We start from the raw sequence: 22,898 nt of genomic DNA, 5'->3' as shown, positions 1-22,898 counted from the left end.
ATACGGCTTTTTAGTGATAATAATGTTATGTCACACTAACTACTTTTATGGTTCTCGGAGTTCCTTTTAGAGGCCAACATGCTTGATCCTATGACATTTTCTCGTATATTGGCGATCGATCCTTGTCGTTCAAACAGCATTGCCTGAATCTGTCAAAGAAGCTGACTAAAACAGTTAATCTGCTGCATAAACTAGCGGGCAGCAACTGAGGTGCAGATGCAAAAACTCTTCGCACTCCTTCACTTTCCCTGGCATACTCGGCTGGTGAGTACTTCAATCAATCAATCAATCAATCAATCAATCAATCAATCAATCAATCAATCAATCAATCAATCAATCAATCAATCAATCAATCAATCAATCAATCAATCAATCAATCAATCAATCAATCAATCAATCAATCAATCAATCAATCAATCAATCAATCAATCAATCAATCAATCAATCAATCAATCAATCAATACTGATCTGCATTTAGGGCAGTCGCCCAGGTGGCAGATTCCCTATCTGTTGCTTTCCTAGCCTTTTCCGAAATGATTTCAAAGAAATTGGAAATTTATTGAACATCTCCCTTGGTAAGTTATTCCAATCCCTAACTCCCCTTCCTATAAATGAATATTTGCCCCAGTTTGTCCTCTTGAATTCCAACTTTATCTTCATATTGTGATCTTTCCTACTTTTATAGACGCCATTCAAACCTATTCGTCTACTAATGTCATTCCACACCATCTCTCCGCTGACAGCTCGGAACATACCACTTAGTCGAGCAGCTCTTCTTCTTTCTCTCAATTCTTCCCAACCCAAACATTGCAACATTTTTGTAACGCTACTCTTTTGTCGGAAATCACCCAGAACAAATCGAGCTGCTTTTCTTTGGATTTTTTCCAGTTCTTGAATCAGGTAATCCTGGTGAGGGTCCCACACACTGGAACCATACTCTAGTTGGGGTCTTACCAGAGACTTATATGCACTCTCCTTTACATCCTTACTACAACCCCTAAACACTCTCATAACCATGTGCAGAGATCGGTACCCTTTATTTACAATCCCATTTATGTGATTACCCCAGTGAAGATCTTTCCTTATATTAACACCTAGATACTGAGGGAAAGCAGCGTACATTCGAGCAAAATTAACGTAGAGTTCAATGAAACCATGAGAGTTGTTACTGGTACAGTGAGGTCCACTCCTACTCAGTGGCTGCCTGTTTTAGCAAACATTGCTCCTCCAGATCTGAGGAGAAAAGCAGCGAAAGTACAGTTGCTCAAGAAGACCTTAGCACACAGGAACTCACTCTTGTTCAATGCCTTACGAGATCCACCTGTGATGAGGTTAAAATTCCGGAATCCACTCTGGACTGATCTACACTCCCATGAAAAATTCAGTGTAACAGCAGAATGGAGACAGCGATGGGAACACTCTCCACCCACCAACGCCTTTCTGATTAAAGACCCAAGGAAGAAAGTGCCAGGTTTCGATCTTCCTCGACATGAGTAATCAAAACTCAACCGTTTCAAAACAAGCCAAGGTAGGTGCTGATATATGATGAAAAAGTGGGGATATTGTGAAAGTGCTGCGCGTGAGTGTGGTGCTGAGAAGCAGGCATTGCTTCATGTTCTTGAGAGCTGTCCACTGTCAGCATTCAAGGACGGTTTACTGGCTCTGCATGAATTGACACCAAGTGCAATGGACGGGTTGTCGAAGCTGGACATTCTAGTTTAATTACTTCTATATTTTAATTTATATGTTTATTCTATATTTATATATATGATGCTTGTAAATGCCATACGATAATAATAATAATAATAATAATAATAATAATAATAATAATAATAATAATAATAATAATAATAATAATAATAAATAATAATAATAATAATAATAATAATAATAGCATAGACATAGGTAATCGTTTCGATCTGGGCAAACTGGTACGTTTCTCGCAAGTTGAGAAATTATTCTCCTCGCCTAAAGGACAGTGATAATCTTGAAACTTTTAAGCCGCATCGAGGGTGAAACGATGCACAGTTCTGGTTCTTTGGCGTTTTTTCGTAACTCCATAGCGTACACCTCCGATTGGTTTCGAATCTTAGATTAGGCTGCAATTTCAGTAAAGTTTCCACATATTCCTTTCATTTTCCCATACTTTCACGGCAGCTAGAATAATGGTACATGACTAGCATATTGCCCACTGACGTTCCAATGAACCGTAATATTAATTATGGAAAATGTACAAAATTGGCGTAAAATCGGAAAATGCATCACAATGTAAGGCATAAGAGATCGAGATACGATTAAAAGCCATAGGACCAAAGTTTTAGATCTCTTCGTGACGAGTGCTGAATGAGTTATCCGTCTTGCGATACGACTTAACTTTTAGCCATAACGCATCGAAACTATCGTCCGCACCATCATGAAAAATGCCTCAACATTTCGATATTTTTCGGAGGTAAAAGGTTAAACATTAGAACGTTTTGGAACGTCCCCACCGGTTGCATGATGTAAGATATACATTTCCCAAGTTTCAATTTTGTAGCGTAACCGGGATTTCGAATCCGACACTTTGATTTGAGGGAGGGTAAAAATTAAACAAAAAAAATTGGAGTTTTTCTTAGGTTACAGCTTAATGGTTATTAGTTTGCCGAATTTATAGATCTATTCATTCTAGAAGGCGGACTCGCTATCCGCTTGTTGATAGGGATTATAATTTAGCTATTAAATGCCTCTAAACGAAGGTCTGCACCGTCATTAAAATTGGCTTAATATTCGATCTTTTTCGGGGGGAGGGGGTTAAATATTAAATATTTGACCATCTTTCAATTTCTCTGTTGATTGTAGGCCATAAGCTATAATTTCGGGAAATTTTAATTTTCTAGCCCATTGGATCATTACGTCCGCCATCTTTTGGAGGATGTCAACATTAAAAAGTTGTACTTTTTGGACTTCCTTGGATTACAAGGTAATAGTTACCTGCTTGCCAAATTTCAAGTTGCTACCTTATATGGAAGTGGGTAAACATAAATGTCACTGAGTGAGTCAGTTAGCCTTCTGGCTTTATTTAATAGGGAAGTGATAGAGCCAGGGAATTTGCACGCTAAAAAGTGCAGAACTTCATTTCGAAATTTATTGTGGTGAAAGGGTAAGCCGTATCAGCAAACGGATTGCGCCATCAGACGAACATTTTAGTGGTCCACAGATTTGGTTTTAAGACATTTTTACGTATCTTGGCTACTTATGCCGTAGATAGAGGTGAATGTTTCGATCTATGTCGAATTTCGTACTCCAATCACAAGTTGAAAAGTTATTTTGTCATCTCAGCAGACAGCTGCAGTCTTGAAACTTGGCAGGCGTATCAACGATGCGACGGCCTACACTATAGGTTCTTTGGCGTTTTGCCGTGTCTCCATCGGCTGCACCTTACATTGATTTAGAAACATAGATTAGGCTGAAATTGCAGTACAGTTTTCGTATATTCCTTTCGTTTCCCCACATCATAGGCAGATAGAAATATGAAATTTCGTTTACATATGGCTAATTGTCGTTTCAAAGAGTCTGCTGAATGTTGTGGCTCAATCTCTCTTATAAGTGCGTCAATCAAAAAAATAATATACGGAAAATAAACAAAGTTGTCCAAAACTGGAAAAAAGAAGCTCAATCTAAGGTAGAAGGGGTCGAGATACGACAAAAAATCATAGGACCAAAGTTGTAGATCTCTTCATTTTAGAAGTGCAATCCGTTTCATGATAAATGTACCGAGAGGGTACACCCACCCCGTTCATTCAAATGAAGCGCCTTGAAAAACGCCATCTTCAATATAAACTTGCAGTAACTTGTGCATGAAGTTTGTACTTTTCTTCACAGATGTCTCCACGAAAAGAACGTATGTTATACCCTCTAGTCTGAAGAGGAACTATGAAAATTCTAAAGTAATTTGTTACTTTAAGGCTTCCTAAACTGAGTTGATTTGTCATTGTCTTATGTGTATCGCCGTTGTCAAAACTTCGATCTCCTTCCGCCAACTTCAAAAGTGACTAATAGAAAATGTTGTGTATTTAATTTTAAACCGATCAGCGTTTACTTCTACATATTCTTCTACATATTTAATTATCCAGTAAATTCTGGGTTGTGTCGGGCCTTAGCCCAGATCTCTGTAGAACCTTCCTATCGGGTATACTAGCTGGTACCTTTCCGGGCCACTTTCTCTTCCTGATCGTCCAGTTTACTGTGTGTGTGTTAATAGTGGAGGCGGGCGCTTCTCGCCTTTCATCGAGCTTTTCTGCAGATTAAGGTAATGGCAGCCATTTAATAACTAGGTGATAGCCTCTGAAACCTAGCTCAAGGGGAACGTTTCTTTTCTTTAATAATGTAACCTTTCAGTTCCAATCTTCAATAATGTAAACTTCATCTTAAAATATAAATCACAGGACTAGCCTAGAAACTCAGCTGAAATTCGGAAATAGAGAGTTTGACACCCTCTCGAGTTCCCTATCCACTTGTATTTGAGCTGACTATGTTTTTTGTGACCGTTTTCTAACTTAAAGTTTCTCCATCTACAGCAGTCACCTCAGTAGAATAGGATTAGCTTCTGTAACGTCGGGCAGTGAGCCCAATTAGGGGTTTAAACTTCTAAGTGTAAGTTTCAAGGAGTGCAAATGTCTGCCTCCGCATCATTTTGATTTTGATTTCGGGGCCAATAACTTTACCCTGTGTTATTGTTTCTTCCCACAAAGGCCCGATAGAATGAGTATTCGATACCCTTCTAAAACATAGTTATTTCTGTTAAGTGATTAAGCTGTTGAGAGTATAAGACAGTGAATTATTTTTGAATTGTAAAATGCAGGCCGTACCTCGAGAGGCCTGGAAAGTGTAAATTTTAGTGAGCAAATGCGCTCTGGTTGTTGAAGGTTGCCGTGATAATTCAGTAAAGGTATGAAGTATGGAGAGTAGTCTCCTAGATAAATCCCTAGAGCATACACGCTCTTTCTATTTTTGTAGAGGTGTTAGTATACCTTGTAAATGGAATTGGGAGACCTGTCTCCTTGACTACTGAGTGGATGGAGCAATGTTGCTCAAGTAACCTTTGTAAGATTGGGAGCGTTAAGGTCGTATTGGTAGTTAGCAATTTGTTGATGTTTCTGACTTTGAACCTGAAATCTTGTTCCATCGCTGAGCGACTTGTTTTGTTAATATCTTGCACCTGAAAGAAAGGAGAAAAGAAATATAACTTTAATTTTCAAGGTTTTAATTAATCTTTTGATCGTAGTAGATAGAACAAATCATGCCAGCACCTTATTTCACCTCTGTCCACCACGGATTAAACAGTGTTGTTTAACCACAAAATACCTCGAAACGAAAGTCTGCAGCGTAATTAAATTTGCCACAGATATTTCATCATGTTCGGAGGTAAATTCATAAATATTTGAACATTTTCGAACTTCTCCGTGGCATACAGACTAAGAGGTATAACTTTGCCAAATTCTAATTTTCTAGGGCACAGCGTCCGCGATTATGTTTTGAGGGAACGGGGTAATAATTAATAATTAATCGCTTATTCCGGATGGAATTTTGTATATACGCTCAGCTGTTTCTGGCAAGGGTGTGTTTCTCGTGGCTCTTGATATATGGCTTCAGAGAAGACGGGTGAAAGGGAGATGAGGCACTAGACCTCAAACTAGTTTGTTTCTTAGGGGTTATATCTTCAAACATGTGGTGCTTCTGATCTGCAGGGATAGTCTCACCTATTTAGAGCACAGTACTTAAATATTCGCTTGCGTAGTAATTTGTCTTTACCATCGGTAGGCTTTGTGTTTAATAAGCCATCCAATTAGGGTATTAAAATAAATTTGTAGTTAGATAATTTCATGGTTCATGGTGTGGGTTACTGTAGTTACGTCCTAGCTCGTGAACCATGGGCAACGGCTGAGTGGCCTAATAAGTGGTCCTGAGAGTCGGAATACCAGTTGCTAGGGAATGGGAGTGGACATCTCGGACATATTCTGAGTCATGGCCCTTCTTGTGCTCAGGCGGCTAGGACTTTACAATTCAACGGTGGTCCATAACCCGTCAGAGGAGAAATCCTCACTTGGACTATGTGCAAGTAGGGTAGCACCCTGCTTTGTGAATTTACCGAGCTCAGAACATTTTAAGCAAGACTCGGACCTATGGGAGTAATGGAGTCCCACTCCCGTTTGACAGGCGAGGGACTCCTTGGAAACAACTTGGCTAACGTAATGGAAATTGATGGGGAGCTATCAATATTAATGGGGCTTATGGAAGAAAGAGGGTAGAACTGGCTGAGTCAGCAAAGAGGATACATCTGGATGTGCTAGGAGTAAGTGATATTCAGGTGAGGGGAGATAACGAGGAAGAGATAGGAGATTATAAAGTGTACTTGACGGGTGTTAGAAAGGGAAGGACAGAGTCTGGGGTAGGGCTCTTTATCAGGAATACCATTGCACGCAACATAGTTTCTGTTAGGCACGTAAATGAGCGAATGATGTGGGTAGATTTGGCAAATTGGAGGAATTAGGACTAGAACTGTCTCCGTGTATTCACCATGTGAGAGTTCAGATGAGGATGAAGTTGACAAGTTTTCTGAAGAATTGAGTGACATCGTGGTCAACAGCAAGGATAGAATAGTGCTAAAGGGCGATTTCAATGTGAGAGTTGGAAATAGAACTGAAGGATACGAAAGGGTGATTGGTAAATGTGGGGAAGATATGGAGGCTAATGGGAATGGGAAGCGTTTGCTGGACTTCTGTGCTAGTATGGGTTTAGCAGTTACGAATACATTCTTCAAGCATAAAGCTATTCACCGCTACACATGGGAGGCTAGAGGTACCAGATCCATAGGAGATTATATCTTAACCGACTTTAAATTCAGGAAATCTGTTAGGAATGTACGAGTTTTCGGGGAATTTTTCGATGATACAGACCACTATCTGATCTGTAGTGAACTAAGTATCTCTAGGCCTAGGGTAGAGAAAGTGAAATCAGTCTGCAAACAAATAAGGGCAGAAAATCTCCAGGAAGAGGAAATTTGACAGAAGTACATGGATATGATTAGTGAGAAATTTCGACCAGTGGACAGTAAAATGGTTCAGGATATAGAAATTTAATGGGTGGCATACAGGGATGCTGTAGTAGAAACAGCAAGGGAATGCCCAGGAACAACTGTGTGTAAAGATGGGAAAAGGCGAACATCTTGGTGGAATGATGAAGTGAGAGCAGCTTGTAAAGATAAAAAGAAGGCTTATCAGAAATGGCTCCAAACAAGGGCCGAGGCGGACAGGGATTTGTACGTAGATGAAGAAAACAGGAAGATTTTGGTAATAACCTGGAAAGGCTAAGTCAAGCAGCAGGGAAACCTTTCTGGACAGTAATAATCTTAGGAAGAGAGGGGAAATGGAAATGAACCGTTTCTTGTGTAATTCAGGTGAAATCATAATAGATCCCAGGGAATCACTGGAGAGGTGGAGGGAATATTTTGAACATCTTCTCAGTGTAAAAGGAAATCATCCTGGTGGTGTTGCAACAGCCAAGCTCATAGGGAGGAAGAAAATAATGTTGGTGAAATTACGCTTGAGGAAGTGGAAAGGATGGTAAATAAACTCCATTATCATAAAGCAGCAGGAATAGATTAAATTAGACCTGAAATGGTGAAGTATAGTGGGAAGGCAGTGATGAAATGGCTTAATAGAGTAGTAAAATTAGCATGGATTATTTGTAAGGTACCTTCTGGTTGGACAAAAGCAGTAATTGCACCTATCTATAAGCAAGGGAACAGGAAGGATTGCAACAACTATCGAGGTATCTCATTGATTAGTATACCAGGCAAAGTATTCACTATCATCTTGGAAGGGAGGGTGCGATCAGTCGTTGAGAGGAAGTTGGATGAAAACCAGTGTGGCTTCAGACCTCAGAGAAGCTGTCATGTTCAGATTTTCAGTATGCGTCAGGTAATTGAAAAATGCTACGAGAGGAATATGTATGTATGTATGTTTCGTAGATCTAGAGAAAGCATATGACAGGGTACCGTGGGAAAAGATGTTCGCTATACTGGGGAACTATGGAATTAAAGGTAGATTATAAAAATCAATCAAAGGCATTTTGTTGACAATTGGGCTTCAGTGAGAATTCATGGTAGAATGAGTTCTTGGTTCAGGGTACTTACAGGGGTTAGACTTGGCTGCAATCTTTCACCTTTGCTGTTCGTAGTTTACATAGATCATCTGCTGAAAGATATAAAATGGATTCAGTTAGGTGGAAATGTAATAAGCAGTCTGGCCTATGCTGATGACTTGGTCTTAATGGCAGATTGTGCCGAAAGCCTGTAGTCTAATATCTTGGAACATGAAAAGAGGTGCAATGAGTATGGTATGAAAATTAGCCTCTCGGAGACTAAATTGATGTCAGTAGGTAAGAAATTCAACAGAATTGATTATCAGATTGGTGACACAAGGAGAGAACAGGTCTATAATTTCAAGTATTTGGGTTGTGGATTCTCCCAGGATGGTAATATGGTAAGTGAGATTGAATCAAGACGTCGTAAAGTAATGCAGCAAGCTCGCAGTTGCGATCAACAGTATTCTGTAAGAAGGAAGTCAGCTCCCGGACGAAACTATCTTTACATCGGTCTGTTTTCAGACCAACTTTGCTTTACGGGACCGAAAGCTGGGTGGACTCAGGATATCTTATTTATAAGTTAGAAGTAACTGACATGAAAGTAGCAAGAATGATTGCTGGTACAAACAAATGGGAGCAATGGCATTAGGGTATGCGAAATGAGGAAACAAAGGGTAATTTAGGATTGAACTCGATGGATGAAACTGTACGCATAAACCGGCTGCGGTGTTGGGGTCATGTGAGGCGAATGGAGGAGGATAGGTTACCTAGGGGAATAATGGACTCTGTTATGCGGGGTAAGAGAAGTAGAGGTAGACCAAGACGACGATGCTTAGACTCGATTTCTAACGATTTAAAGATAAAAGGTATAGAACTAAATGAGGCCATAACACTAGTTGCAAATCGAAGATTGTGGCGACGTTTAGTAAATTTACAGAGGTTTGCAGACTGAACGCTGAAAGGCATAACAGTCTATAATGATAATGTATGTATGTATGTATGTATGTATGTATGTATGTATGTATGTATTTATGTATGTTTGTATGTATGTATGTATGTATGTATGTATGTATGTATGTATGTATGTATGTATGTATTTTAGATAATTTCAGATAGCACCTTGAAGTTAAAAAGGCGTGGTTTTATACACAACTGGTATTGAAATCCTTGGACCGATACCAGAAGACCTCGGTGGGATCACGAATTTTGTTGAGCATTGGAGTGTATTCATTGTCTTGTTACAGGGATAGTGCTTCACCACATTGTGTGTGTCACTGTATGTGCTTTGTGTAATTGTACGATGATTCATTTTGGTGTTACAGACTTACCAGCGTTTAAAGGTTCGCATTGTAAATATTAGTAATAAGTTTGTTACGCCGGAGAGAGATGTATATTCAGCAGCGTGGTAATGTGTAATGTGATATTAGTAGGAAATATGAATGGTAGGCGATGGGGAGATTTTCATGACTAAGAATTTTGTTGACGTAATCAGGAATGTATTGGTCAAATACTCTGAAATTTACGACTTAAGAAAAGAAAACATTCGCGATTCCACAGTATTCATGTAATTTATGTGTTCTTTCACAATACAATGGATATCCAAATGATATCATTATTAAAGTGAAAGGGAAAAGTCCATAACATGTGGCAGTAAATTGGTAATGTATGCAGTGTTGAGTGTTTTGGCTTGGGAGTGTCAGAATGCAATTCAAGAGTGTATAATGAACTCGTAAAGACATAAAATCTGTAACGATTGCGATAAACCGGGTAAGTGACAATGCACTTCCTAACCATTGTTTACCATAAGACTGGTCACGCTTTTCAGCCACGTACGGATATGCAGTCCATCTGAACAATTGCCGTTGTATTCATTTTCATATGTTTAGGTGTGCAGGAAAATGAACCTTACATAGGCCCTACCTTGTATCATAGGGTTGCTGCAGAAATGGGTGCATGATTCTTTCATACAGTATAATGCATGTAAGGTTCATTTTCCTGTACACGTAGGCATAGGAATATGAACACAAGGACAATTGTTCTGAGTGACTGCATATCCGTTGGTGGCTGAGAGGCGTGACCAGTCTTAAGGAAAATAATAGTTAGGCAGTACATTGTCATTTACCCGGGTTTTCACAATCGTTACAGAAATGGCATTACCCACGCAATAAATTAAGTGTAGTAGTTCTTAAAATTTGCCACGCTGGCAATTATTTGGCATCACGTGTGTGTATAGGAGTTTTCCCGAATGATATCTCAGTGAATAAATTTGTGTTTGAATTTGGTAAAAATTCATTCCTATCATTTCTTAGATTAATGTATTCCTCTTACTCTAGGGCCCTACATTCAAGATATTTATGTTACACGCTCACTTTATTTTTTACCGGACAGAACCATACCCCGTATGCTTTGAACGTAGCCGTTGCTCTGAATGAAAGTAGGGAGGATGGGACTTCGATGCTCAGGTTGATTCTCCGAAGTCCTCAATCCATAAGCTTTCCATCCGCGACAAATTTGTGAGGAAGGATTTTACACTCAGTACTCTGTCGATGCCCGGGACAGAAACATAATATTATATGCTCAACTCAAGGAATACAACAGACTGTGAAGGTTAAAAGTGAACCATACTTTTGGTTTCAAACAATCAAGATAACAATAATACTTTCCAGATGTTAGTTCAATTTAAAACTAAAAAGACGTACATACATTATCATTATAGACTGTTATGCCTTTCAGCGTTCAGTCTGCAAGCCTCTGTGAATTTACTAAACGTCGCCACAATCCTCGATTTGCAACTAGTGTTGTGGCCTCATTTAGTTCTATACCTCTTATCTTTAAATCGTTAGAAACCGAGTCTAACCATCGTCGTCTTGGTCTACTTATCTTACCCTCCATAACAGAGTCCATTATTCTCCTAGGTAACCTATCCTCCTCCATTCGCCTCACATGATCCCACCACCGAAGTCAGTTTATGCGTACAGCTTAATCCATCGAGTTAAATCAAATTAGCCTTTATCTCCTCATTCCACGTACCCTCCTGCCATTGTTGCCACCTGTTTGTACCAGCAATCATTCTTGCTACTTTCATGTCTGTTACTTCTAACTTAAGAATACGATATCCTGAGTCCACCCAGCTTTCGCTCCCGTAAAGCAAAGTTGGTCTGAAAACAGACCGATGTAAAGATAGTTTCACGTTTCACCGGAAAAGTTTGGGTATGGTTATTGATTCGTCTACAGGCTGTACACAAGCACGTTATATCTGAAATCTATGGTCTGATATTGTTAGTACTTCTGTACTTTTCCGTTTTAAGTAGAAAGGAAGCGAGCGATGCCGTCAATATGTATACATTTTGCTGCTGGTTTAACGTCGCATTAACACATTAAGGGTAAAAGTAATAATTACGTTTTCCAGGTGATCAAATAGAACACTAAGGAGAATTTCCATTTTAAAGGTGAATATCGAAATGCATCTATTTATCGAGCCCATGTATGATGGTAGCCGTTGCCAGTATTCAACAACGTTAAAGTATTCTATTCGAAAAATACAAACAAGAACATTAAAATAATCCGTAAGCTTCAAAATCAAACTATAAATAAATAAATAAATAAATAAATAAATAAATAAATAAATAAATAAATAAATAAATAAATAAATAAATAAATAAATAAAATTTAATATGTGCCAAAGCATGTTGATTGTGTTGTTCGCCAATCTGGATTTAAATAAATCTGGTCGCGTGTTAATAATGACGTAAGAGACGTCTATACAATTCTAGAGTTCCAAGCTATACATCGGCTGGACACTTAATGTTGAATACTAACCTACAAACCGCCAGAAAAGCATTTCTGCAGGTCTGGCATTACAAAGAAATGGTAAATGTAGGCATCATAAGTCTATTTTTAGAAATTCATATACCATTTCCGTCATGTACTGTAAATACAGCTCCCATGGAACCTGGTAAGAGAAGGTGAATGGCGGCGAGTATTTACGAGCTGTGCGGTCGCTATCCATCAATGGCGCGGTGGCTGGAGCACGCTCGCCCATCACTCATCGCGCGGCGCGGCGCGGCGCGGCTCGGCGAGGCCAGCGCAGCGGCCCGCTCCAAGTGCTTGCGCCTCACAGAGATAACGCACGTGGGGCCGCCGCAAATAATTCACGCAGCGCTCTCGCCCACGCTTTTAGATGAAAATATGAGTTATAATTATTAGATTGTGATAACACTGCATTTGTTTTAGTCACAAGATTGTATTGTGTATGTTTGCTGAAAATGATACTGCTATTACGAATCTTCCTGACCAAGCTGTGAACAATCATGTTTGAGATACATAGAACAAACAGGTGGCCGCTTAATATCATCAAATATTTATAACAGAGATCTAAGTTGAATAAAGAGACTGAGTAAACGTCACATTTTTTCATAATCTCCCAGTCCGGTGTAATGCCTTGTAAAGGTGAACTCGTTGTTATTCAGGTGATAAATTCAAACTTTTCAATACTGTTTGCAAAATTATTTTAATCCAATATGGTTATATATTTTTCTTTCGCAGTTTGACATCATTAACACTAAACGTACTCTATAGTTAATGGGGATGTTCCGTCCAGAAGGTGATATCGTCACACCTAAACCGCGAATGTGACAATGCTCTTTCTATCCATTAGTTCCCACAGTAATGGTCACGCCTCCAGTCACATATTGATATGTAGTCCATCAGAATAATTTTCGTTGCATTCATTCTTCTATGCGCGTGTGTAAAGGAAAATGAACCTTAAATTCATCATACTCTAGGAGCAGGTAAATATGTCATTTGAACATGCATTCTTACAGTACGACATTTTCCTTTACACATGCACATGGGAAAATTAACTCAACTAAATTTGTTCTGATGGACTGTATACCAATACGTGGCTGGGTGGCGTGATCAGTCTTAAGGGAAATAAAGGACAGGAACAGCATTGTCACATTCGCGGTTTTGACATAGGATCAACGCTATATCTGTGTTAAACCATCGATATATCGTCGCTTAAGAAACGATACCGCTCATCTGACAATGCTCTCGCTATGCATTATTTTCCTCAAGTTTGGTTCTATCTACTTGTCGATATGTAGTTCATCAGAAAACATTTCGTTGTGTTCATTTTTGTATGGTTAAGTGTAAAAGAAAATGAAACTTGCCGTACCACACTGTAGGAATGTATGTTTGCATGGCGTATTTACGCACTTCTACAGTGTATTGTACTTAAGGTTCATTTTTCTTTACAAATCAGCAGAGGAAAATTAACACAGCGAAAATTATTCTGATGGACTGCATATAAATATGTGGCTGGGAGGCGTAACCAGTCTTAAGAAATCTAATGGGTAGGAAGAGCATTGGGGCATATGAGATTTTAGATTAAATTCATCGATATGTGGCAGGGAGGCATGGCCAGTTTAAAGGAAAATTTGTGTTAGGAAGAAAATTGTCAGATACGTGTTATTGTTTCTTATGTTACGATACCTTATCGAATTCTCTTCATCTACAATTTCAGAGAATGGGAAAGTTTTTTCTGTCATAATAGAATAGGTTTATGATTTTCTTGTGTTATCTGTCATATATCGCATTGTAACAGTCAGCTCTTATGTTGACGATTCGGGTCACGTAGGTGTGAGTTTGCTTTCGGGAGATGGTGAGTTTGAATCCCATCGTCAGTAGTCCCGAAGATGGCTGTCAGTCGTTTCCCACTTTTACACCGGGCAAATTCTCGGGTGTTCCTTGAGTAAGGCCATAGCTACTACATTCCCAGTCCTAGCCCAATTTTATCCTTGCGTCACTGGAGTCGTTCGATGTGTTAGCGCGACAAATTTGGTCAAATGTGCAATGTACTTATTGTTCGAGTACCTTTAATCTTGTAGAATCGAAAAGCGTATATAGTTTTATTTATTTCCTTTCCCTGTCTGGCTGTGGGATAGATCACGTGGTTATCAGACACTTTTAGCATCGAGCGAGTGTCACTTTTCAACAATGAAAATAAATGTGGAATTCCTAAATACATATATGATTATCATAATGACAATCTTCTTACGGAGTTTGATAATATGATATTTCCTGTTCTGCTATCCCAGCCACATAGAAAACCAGACTTGCATTCCTTAGCTCTGTGAACAGAAATTAATTAGGTTGTGGAGACACTGAAGACAACAAGCATAATATCAGGTGGTTCTGAACACAAATGTGTGTCTCCCACTTGAGTCTCATCTCACATTCCTCAGCTCTGCGCTTGCTTGATAACAGACTTCTCTCCCCGTAAGGAGCAGAAAATACGATCCCACTGCTTTATCTGAGGTATGTCACCTTACAAGTGGGGATAATCATCACATTGCTAGTAGCTCGCTATCTCTGCTTAGTCAGAAGTATTTTCAGGTGATCACTCTCCCTTAACTACGTTAATACCAGGAAATATTCGGTAGTAAGATTGTTTTTCCTTAATGTATCGACCTATATCAGCCTGACCTTCGGCTTTAGCTAAGTGAGGGTAGCTGAGACATGAGCGAAGCTGCAAATTTTATTCCTTATGCAGCCAGTTCCTGAAATAAATGGTAAGAAAGTAACGATTGTAGGGATGGTGGGTTCTTAAATTCCAGTTGAATTAGACACACCGATATTTAATCATATATTTGACAAAACAAGGAAAGCAACGGAAAGCTATCGCCTCTCATTTCTCTAGTATGCCTCCACTGTGACACATGGACATTCTCTGGTAAATGATGTAGAGTTGCTGCAGATTCAGCTAGATGTGGACTAAATATATACACACACATATTCATACGCACAAGATTTTTCGTGACATTTCTCTCTCAAAACTTCTTTAAGTTAACTTAAAGTCAGTCATAAAGTATGTCTTCATTTACTGATACTAACTGTAATAGGTTAACAGGAAGTCGTATGCAGAATATGGAAGGTAATCTGGTATCATACACTGATCGGCTTGTTAAAATAAAGACCTCTGATGAAGTAACTCTCATTATTGAATAATAAACTCTGTGACAACCTGAAGCACCTACGTTTTGAACAGAGTACGCCAATATTCCGCTCATTATCAAACTGTGTACCAAAGGTCTCAAATGTGGAACTTCACTGACATTTTCTGCTTTAACCTCCTTGGACACTTATCGCTGGCATATTCAGGAGCAGATATTCAAATTCTACATACGTATGATTAGAAGTACTCTACATTTATGATTAGAAGTACCACTAGAGACACTATAATGAAAAGCGTACGCTTTATCAGATAGATTCCAGAGACAAAAAATAACTTTTCTAAAGTACCTTTTTCTTAGAATTTGCTCTACGTAACGCCGACACAGATAGGTCTTATAGAGACGAAGGGACAGGAAAGACCTAGGGGTGAGAAGGAAGCGACCGTGGCCTTAATTAAGGTACAGCCCAAGGATTTGACTGGTGTGAAATGGGAAACCACGGAAAACCATCTTCAGGGCTGCCAAAAGTAGGATTGGAATCCACTCTCTCACGGATGCAAGCTAACAGCTGCGCGCCCCTAATCGCACGGCCAACCCGCCCGGTAAAAAAGAACTAAGAGGACAACTAAAGACTATGAATCCCAAGAATGTTTCAATAGTAATCCGATCACATGTCTTCTGTATTATGCATAACAATGTAGAAAGTGATACAGGATATTAAGTTTTGTTTCCTACAATCAGGACTTCGAGCACTATTATGTTCTCATACTACTGATGGAATTAGCAGCAGTCGTTTCGAAAGTATCGTGATATTCATTAAATTAAAGTATATTTTAATGTTTTAATAAAAACCATTATCGTCCGCCTGTTCTTTGATATTTTGCGGAAAATTCCGTTTTTTCATGCGTTGGAAGTTTTTAAAACTGAATGGCCATGAAGAAGTTTATCGTGAATGTGTGTGCGTTTGTGTGTACTGTACCTGTTTGTTCCAACATCGCGCAGGAACCGCAGAAGTGTTGTTTTTTTGGAACTTGATGTTCCGCGTAATAGACCTCGATTAATGTTCAGAGTGCGTTTTGTTTCGAAATTCAAATTTGAACACTACCTCATGACGGTGAAATCCAAATTTTAAAATATGTCCCTTAATATTCGGTTTAGAAAGAAACTTTCAAAGAAGAAAAGCTTTAAAATTTAATTTTCGGTAACGTTTGTCATGTGAAAAATATTGGTAGAATGATATCTGGAATAACTCCTCCGGCTTCTTCACGACTAACAGCCAGCGAAAGTGTGGAGAAAACACTCTACAGGTCGCGCCAGCCTATATCCTACTGTCCGGCAGTGATCTGCCAAAATGTATTAGAGTGCCAGCGACCAACCACGTGATTAATTATTCCTTGCTGCAATCCCTCGACTAAACACATTTCACTTATGGCTTACGAACTTGCTGCTGATTCCTTTAAATTATCTTACTTAAAAGAAAAATTAATTTGTTGTGGTAATGCGGAAGAGATCGAAAATCGTTGTATAGTCGTAAGGTAACCGAAGACTAGCTAGACTGTAGTACAGATAGTGTGTTCGACAGATCTGTCGCTTTCTTAGCTACGCACATCTGTAAGGTACGAAATTAATTATTCACAGTTTATATTTAGTTTTAGTCTCCCAACGCCCATGGTGCATCAGCCCTGATTTACACAGATCGTATTAGTGCAGATCATACAACTTAACTAGCAGATAGGTCCTAATGTATGACTGCTTTGTTGTATTGAAATAATTGCAAAGGGCTTGGATTACGTAAAGGGTGATATAATTTTCGGTATAAAAATTACTGCTCCACACTTCAGGCCACTGGAGTCAATTGATAAAGTTCTTTGAGTAAGTGTGTTATCCAATTGTACAACGTTATGTAGGTGTATCTTAATCTTTCAATGACGGGTGTGTGCGGCTACATCTAGGTGTATCATTCAAAAAACTCGAACTCCTGAACTACAGTACAGGGAGTTAGGAGGTTCAATATTTACCAAAATTTTCAAAACTCCCTGAACATCCCGGAAAAATCCTTAATTTCTCAACAATTCAGTAGAAAATTAGTTTCCAGTATAAATAATGAAAGCGTACTCCGTGCCATTGTCATTTAAGATGCGACCACTGTTCTATCAAAGGAATCTCTTTGCTCAGTTATCCATTCAAGGCGGATATTATACAGTAATTAATGACGAGAATAAGATTTACCGTAGCTGGTTGAACTTACGGGCATTAGATATGGCAAACGAAATACTTACAAATCTGTAACATTAAGTTTTCGTTAGTAAAATCAAGTGCTACTTTCACAGAGCGCTAGCCTGATTTAGCAGTACAGTATTGAAACTTCAGTATCATCCAAATAGTTCAAGAAAACACTTATATTTCTTAAGAAGACAGCAGTATAACTTTTACTCACGACACCACGCTAGGCTATGCTACGTTACTCTTGGGCGGGACTTATCGACTGGGTGATATGGAAGACCTTCTTAGAAACATATCGTCGTTGCCGGGACAAAACCTCCTATGTGGTAATATTTTTGGAGATATACTGATCCGCAGCACATACATTATGAAGAGCGAGAATGCCATGACAATATTCACACAATATTGCACCTTAGATGCCAGAACCTTACCGGCCAAGTTCTAAGCTACAATATTTTACATAATAGGTTTTGTCCCGGCAGCGAAGATATAATAGATATGGACTTTTTCAAAGAGATACTGTTTAGTATTATACTTATTGGAAGCAACTTACAAAAATATTCCAAGTTAAGTGGAATGTTATTTGTAATAATCTCTCGTTTTGAAGAACTAGAAAACATTCCCAAACATTGAGTCCAATATAAGGATGCAGTATCTGAAGATTTTATGTGCAGATATTATGAGAAAACTATTCATAATATGTACTTGAGTCTTATGGGTTAGATCAGAAGAAACTTAATAGATCATATCGTCGCTGCGCCAGTAATACCGCGTATCTGACAATAGTCGTCCTTAATTACATTATACTGTAGAAGCGCGTGAATACGTCATGCGAAACATACATTCCTACAGTACGGTACGGTAATGTTCGTTTTCCTTTACACGTAAGCATAGGAAGATAAATACAACGAAATTTTTTATGATGAACTGCATATCCATATGTGTCTGGGAGGGGTGAGCATTCTTAAGAAATGGTTAGGAAGATCAAAGTCAAATTCGGGACGAAATGATAAAAGCTGGAGAAGCGTTACATGTTGCATATCGTTAGATGACTCATATAGCTTATGTAGCACATGCCTCTCATCGTGTGACAGAAGTTGTAAGAGGTATTTACATATTAGCATAGCAAAGTGAACACAATGCAAATTGTTCTGATGGATTGCATATACATACGTGGCTGGGAGTCGCGACGTGTCTTACAGAAAATAATGGATAGGAAGATGATTGTTATATACGTGGTATTGCTCGTGCAGGGGCGATGTGCCGATTTCAACGGAGGTGATGGGTGTTCAAATTATCAAACGCAGAGAAGGTGCTCTTGTTTGACTTACTATAGGTAGGAAAGGCAATGAACTCGGTCAATCGTTGTGACCTCTTGCAGTAAATGTAGGATATCATTGCAGATAAATTGGTACGTTGTGTGATTTTCGACGACGAAAATGTGCTTTGACGTACTTTTCTTGCAGAAACATCACGCAGGCGACTGTGAACTGTTACCTCATCAACTATACTTTCCAGACCCAGCATGATTTAATTAGCGTTCATTGGTCACCAACATATAAAACAAATTATTTGTCACAGCCTATGCATCACTACTTATAGGTGCATAATTTTTGTGAGTATATTTCAAGAGTACGGTTCTGTAATGGAGGCGTGGATTATTTTCATCTGGCTCATCAACAGATCGTCATTTTACCTCGAAATACCACTATGTGGTAATGTTATTCGAAGAAATACTGACCCGCAGCACATGTATCACGCAGAACTTTTCATGTCAGTGTTCTAAGCTGAAGTATATTACACAGCGGACTTTCTAGGCGGAAAGACGAGATGTTATTATAAATGGTAAAATAGTTACTGAGTTGCTCGAAGGCATTCTTGCAGTACTCTCATCAGTTCTAAATATTCTCTCCAGAAGCGTGCAAATAAATTTTAATTTATATTAGGGATATTCTGCGCTAGGCACCTAAATGTTAAAATGACAAAATACTTTCCTCAATATTACTAGGAAGAAACATCATCATGGCGTGCCGTTCTTTGACTTTCATTGTCTGGTACAGTTACTTTCTTCTCTTACTTTTCTCTTACCTCCCTCTTTCTCTGTTCACATATTGATGAGGTTATTTAGTTGTTTTCTTCCATGGAAATTCAGAGAGCTAATATATGTTCCTCTGGCGAACAAATTCAAAATTATGAGACAGCGCGTTGCATGAGGGAATATATGAAAAATCTAATATAATAAGGAGGGAAGAGACTTGTGAAAAATGAATTTGTCATGCTATCATTTGTTCTTGATATTTTACCCTCACTTCGGCTAAGATACAGAGAGACAGAGAGAGGAAGATAGGAGATGATATTACTCTTTAAAGAAAAGGGAAGGGGTGTCACTAGTGTTGATCTACCTTGCACAGAGCAGAAAACTAATATTCATCGTATCTCAGATAGCATGTACGTTACTCAATACCCATAAGTAGGAGTAAGTCATCATACAGGGTACGAATGGAGTTCATGTATGGGAAAAGTCAAAATTATTTCATGAACTTACCCTGTGAAATTGTCTGGTACATTAACGTTTTATTTTCTGTGGGTGGATCTGTTGCTTGTTTTTGCCACTCATTGACTATATATCTGATGTTAGTTTAGAACAGTCAAACTTTCTGTTATTTAGAATAAATTGTTTGTTAGATGATTAAGCATCAGAAAGGTATTACTGGGCACGATGTCAGTAATTATCACCATTCTCATAGTAACTGAGTGCAAAAGCCAGACAAATTTAGATAAAAACACAATTATTATCATCAATTGATTCTACACTTTTCGTTTTGTAATTCCGGAGATTTCCTGAAACACTTATCTGAGAATTAAGAGCCTCCTTATCTGTATTTTAAATTCAAAGAACGACGAAGAATTATCCCCAATACTCAAATTTGCCATATGAACTACAAGTTAATGTTACTTTCTTACTAATGAAAAGTGTTTTCGGCAAGAACATGAACTTAATTATTTCCAATTACCTACACGGACTAATGGCACGGCTAGACATCCAGAATTTAGGTTATTGGAATTATTTACAAGAAGCTTAATACTATAAACAAAGATAACCATGTGTATATCCTAATCATAATGATAAACGTGTATTTCCCTGCCTCCAATAAACACGTTTCTTTATTTCTGAGGTCATAGATAAACACTCCAGTATATCTGTGTTTAACTGAGGAAATTAATTTTCTATCATCAGAGTAGTGAGTGAAACTTCCTTAAATGGCGCAGAGTGTCATTTTCTCAGTGAATATGGGAATCAAGCTCATATATAAAAGGAATCTTAGGTTATGTGTAGCAATAAAAATATGCAGTGGGTTATATTCTGATGGAAGGGTATGGTAAGAAAGTGAATTCAGGTATGTGTTGAGCAGGGGGATTTATAATGGGTTGAATGATTGAATAGCTAATGGTGGTCATAGGATACCTAATTCGATTCTAGGGGAGAGGCTACTGTAAAAGGAGGCACAGAAAAAGGAGATAAAGAAAAATATTTCGGAGACAGTAAATAACATTATTCCTCATTTTTATGATCATGCTTCACTCAGGTGACATTGCAGACGGAATTTTTGTATGAATAGCAAACACAATGCTCCATTTCATCAAAGGTATTTTACGTTTTACATCAAGTTGATAATAGTCGTTCCCCAGTTTTTAAGGTTGTGGTTTTGTGGGGCTGAAACTCGAATGTTTTTCTACGTTCCTAGGCATACACTTCAAGTTTCTGAACCTAGTTTCCAGTGAAACATAATGAGTTTCAGGGTCTACAAGCTCATAAACATTGTGTTATGAATGTGATGCTTATACTTTCTCATTTTTTAACAATGATCCACGCAAATCTCTATTTGTATTCACGATTTTACAGATTCCATCAGTTTTCATTCTTTCTGCACAATATTGTGATTCCACGGTATGTAGTTCATTGGATGTTCAACGGCAATTCCTCTTGAGCAATTAATGACATAAAAATTGACCAGATGATGTTCATACCCTCACTAACATAGGTACTATAAATTTGTCCTCGCCACTTTTGGTCTACATACATTTTTAATGCGCATTTCGGCAATTTCTAGGTTGGTTTCTACTGTACGATAAAGTAACATCCTTCAAGTAAAGAATAAAAATGTATGTTCTTACCTGGAGCCTTTCCCTTCACGTCTGGTAGGAAGTCATCAGCCCCGTACAATCCATCCATGAGTTGTCCCAGGCCCCCTGTCATCTGGCCTCCGTCAAGAACGCCGTCATAACTAAGATCTTCAAGACTGATGTCGGCCCCATACGTCTCACCTTTAGGGGCTGAGTAGCTGATTCCATTTTCTGTGGATAGAAAAAGAATGTAGATTATTGAACTAGCACATACATTTTCTTTAATTTACACTGACTGACAGAGCAAATGCAACACCAAGGAGGAGTGGTTCGAAAGGGATGAAAGTTGGGAAAAAAAAAGACGGCACGGACGAATAATTGATGTTTATTTCAAACCGATATGCAGGTTACACAATGCGCACGGCATCGACTCAGTAGGGTGTAGGACCACCGCGAGCGGCGATGCACGCAGAAACACGTCGAGGTGCAGAGTCAATAAGAGTGCGGATGGTGTCCTGAGGAATGGTTCTCCATTCTCTGTCAACCATTTGCCACAGTTGGTCGTCCGTACGAGGCTGGGGCAGAGTTTGCAAACGGCGTCCAATGAGATCCCACACGTGTTCGATTGGTGAGAGATCCGGAGAGTACGCTGGCCACGGAAGCATCTGTACACCTCGTAGACCCTGTTGGGAGATGCGAGCAGTGTGTGGGCGGGCATTATCCTGCTGAAACAGAGCATTGGGCAGCCCCTGAAGGTACGGGAGTGCCACCGGCCGCAGCACATGCTGCACGTAGCAGTGGGCATTTAACGTGCTTTGAATACGCACTAGAGGTGACGTGGAATCATACGCAATAGCGCCCCAAACCACGATGCCGCGTTGTCTAGCGGTAGGGCGCTCCACAGTTACTGCCGGATTTGACCTTTCTCCACGCCGAAGCCACACTCGTCTGCGGTGACTATCACTGACAGAACAGAAGCGTGACTCATCGGAGAACACGACGTTCCGCCATTCCCTCATCCAAGTCGCTCTAGCCCGGCACCATGCCAGGCGTGCACGTCTATGCTGTGGAGTCAATGGTAGTCTTCTGAGCGGACGCCGGGAGTGCAGGCCTCCTTCAACCAATCGACGGGAAATTGTTCTGGTCGATATTGGAACAGCCAGGGTGTCTTGCACATGCTGAAGAATGGCGGTTGACGTGGCGTGCGGGGCTGCCACCGCTTGGCGGCGGATGCGCCGATCCTCGCGTGCTGACGTCACTCGGGCTGCGCCTGGACCCCTCGCACGTGCCACATGTCCCTGCGCCAACCATCTTCGCCACAGGCGCTGCACTGTGGACACATCCCTAAGGGTATCGGCTGCGATTTGACGAAGCGACCAACCTGCCCTTCTCAGCCCGATCACCATACCCCTCGTAAAGTCGTCTGTCTGCTGGAAATGCCTCCGTTGACGGCGGCCTGGCATTCTTAGCTAT

At 39.5% G+C, this 22,898-nt stretch overlaps 1 protein-coding gene across 1 annotated transcript in view; it reads right to left on the bottom strand.

Annotated features, from left to right (window-relative positions):
- LOC136863499 (discoidin domain-containing receptor 2) overlaps nt 1-22,898 on the bottom strand; it is a 770,412-nt gene that overhangs the window by 586,612 nt on the left and 160,902 nt on the right. Inside the window, exon 4 of the mRNA XM_068225966.1 lies at nt 21,477-21,656. Coding sequence (XP_068082067.1) covers nt 21,477-21,656 — 180 coding nt within the window. The remainder of the gene's footprint in view (nt 1-21,476; nt 21,657-22,898) is intronic.

The sequence above is a fragment of the Anabrus simplex genome, chromosome 2 (genome assembly GCF_040414725.1).
Source record: "Anabrus simplex isolate iqAnaSimp1 chromosome 2, ASM4041472v1, whole genome shotgun sequence".
Taxonomy (NCBI): Eukaryota; Metazoa; Arthropoda; class Insecta; order Orthoptera; family Tettigoniidae; genus Anabrus; species Anabrus simplex.
This window is presented reverse-complemented; position numbering and strand designations above follow the sequence as displayed.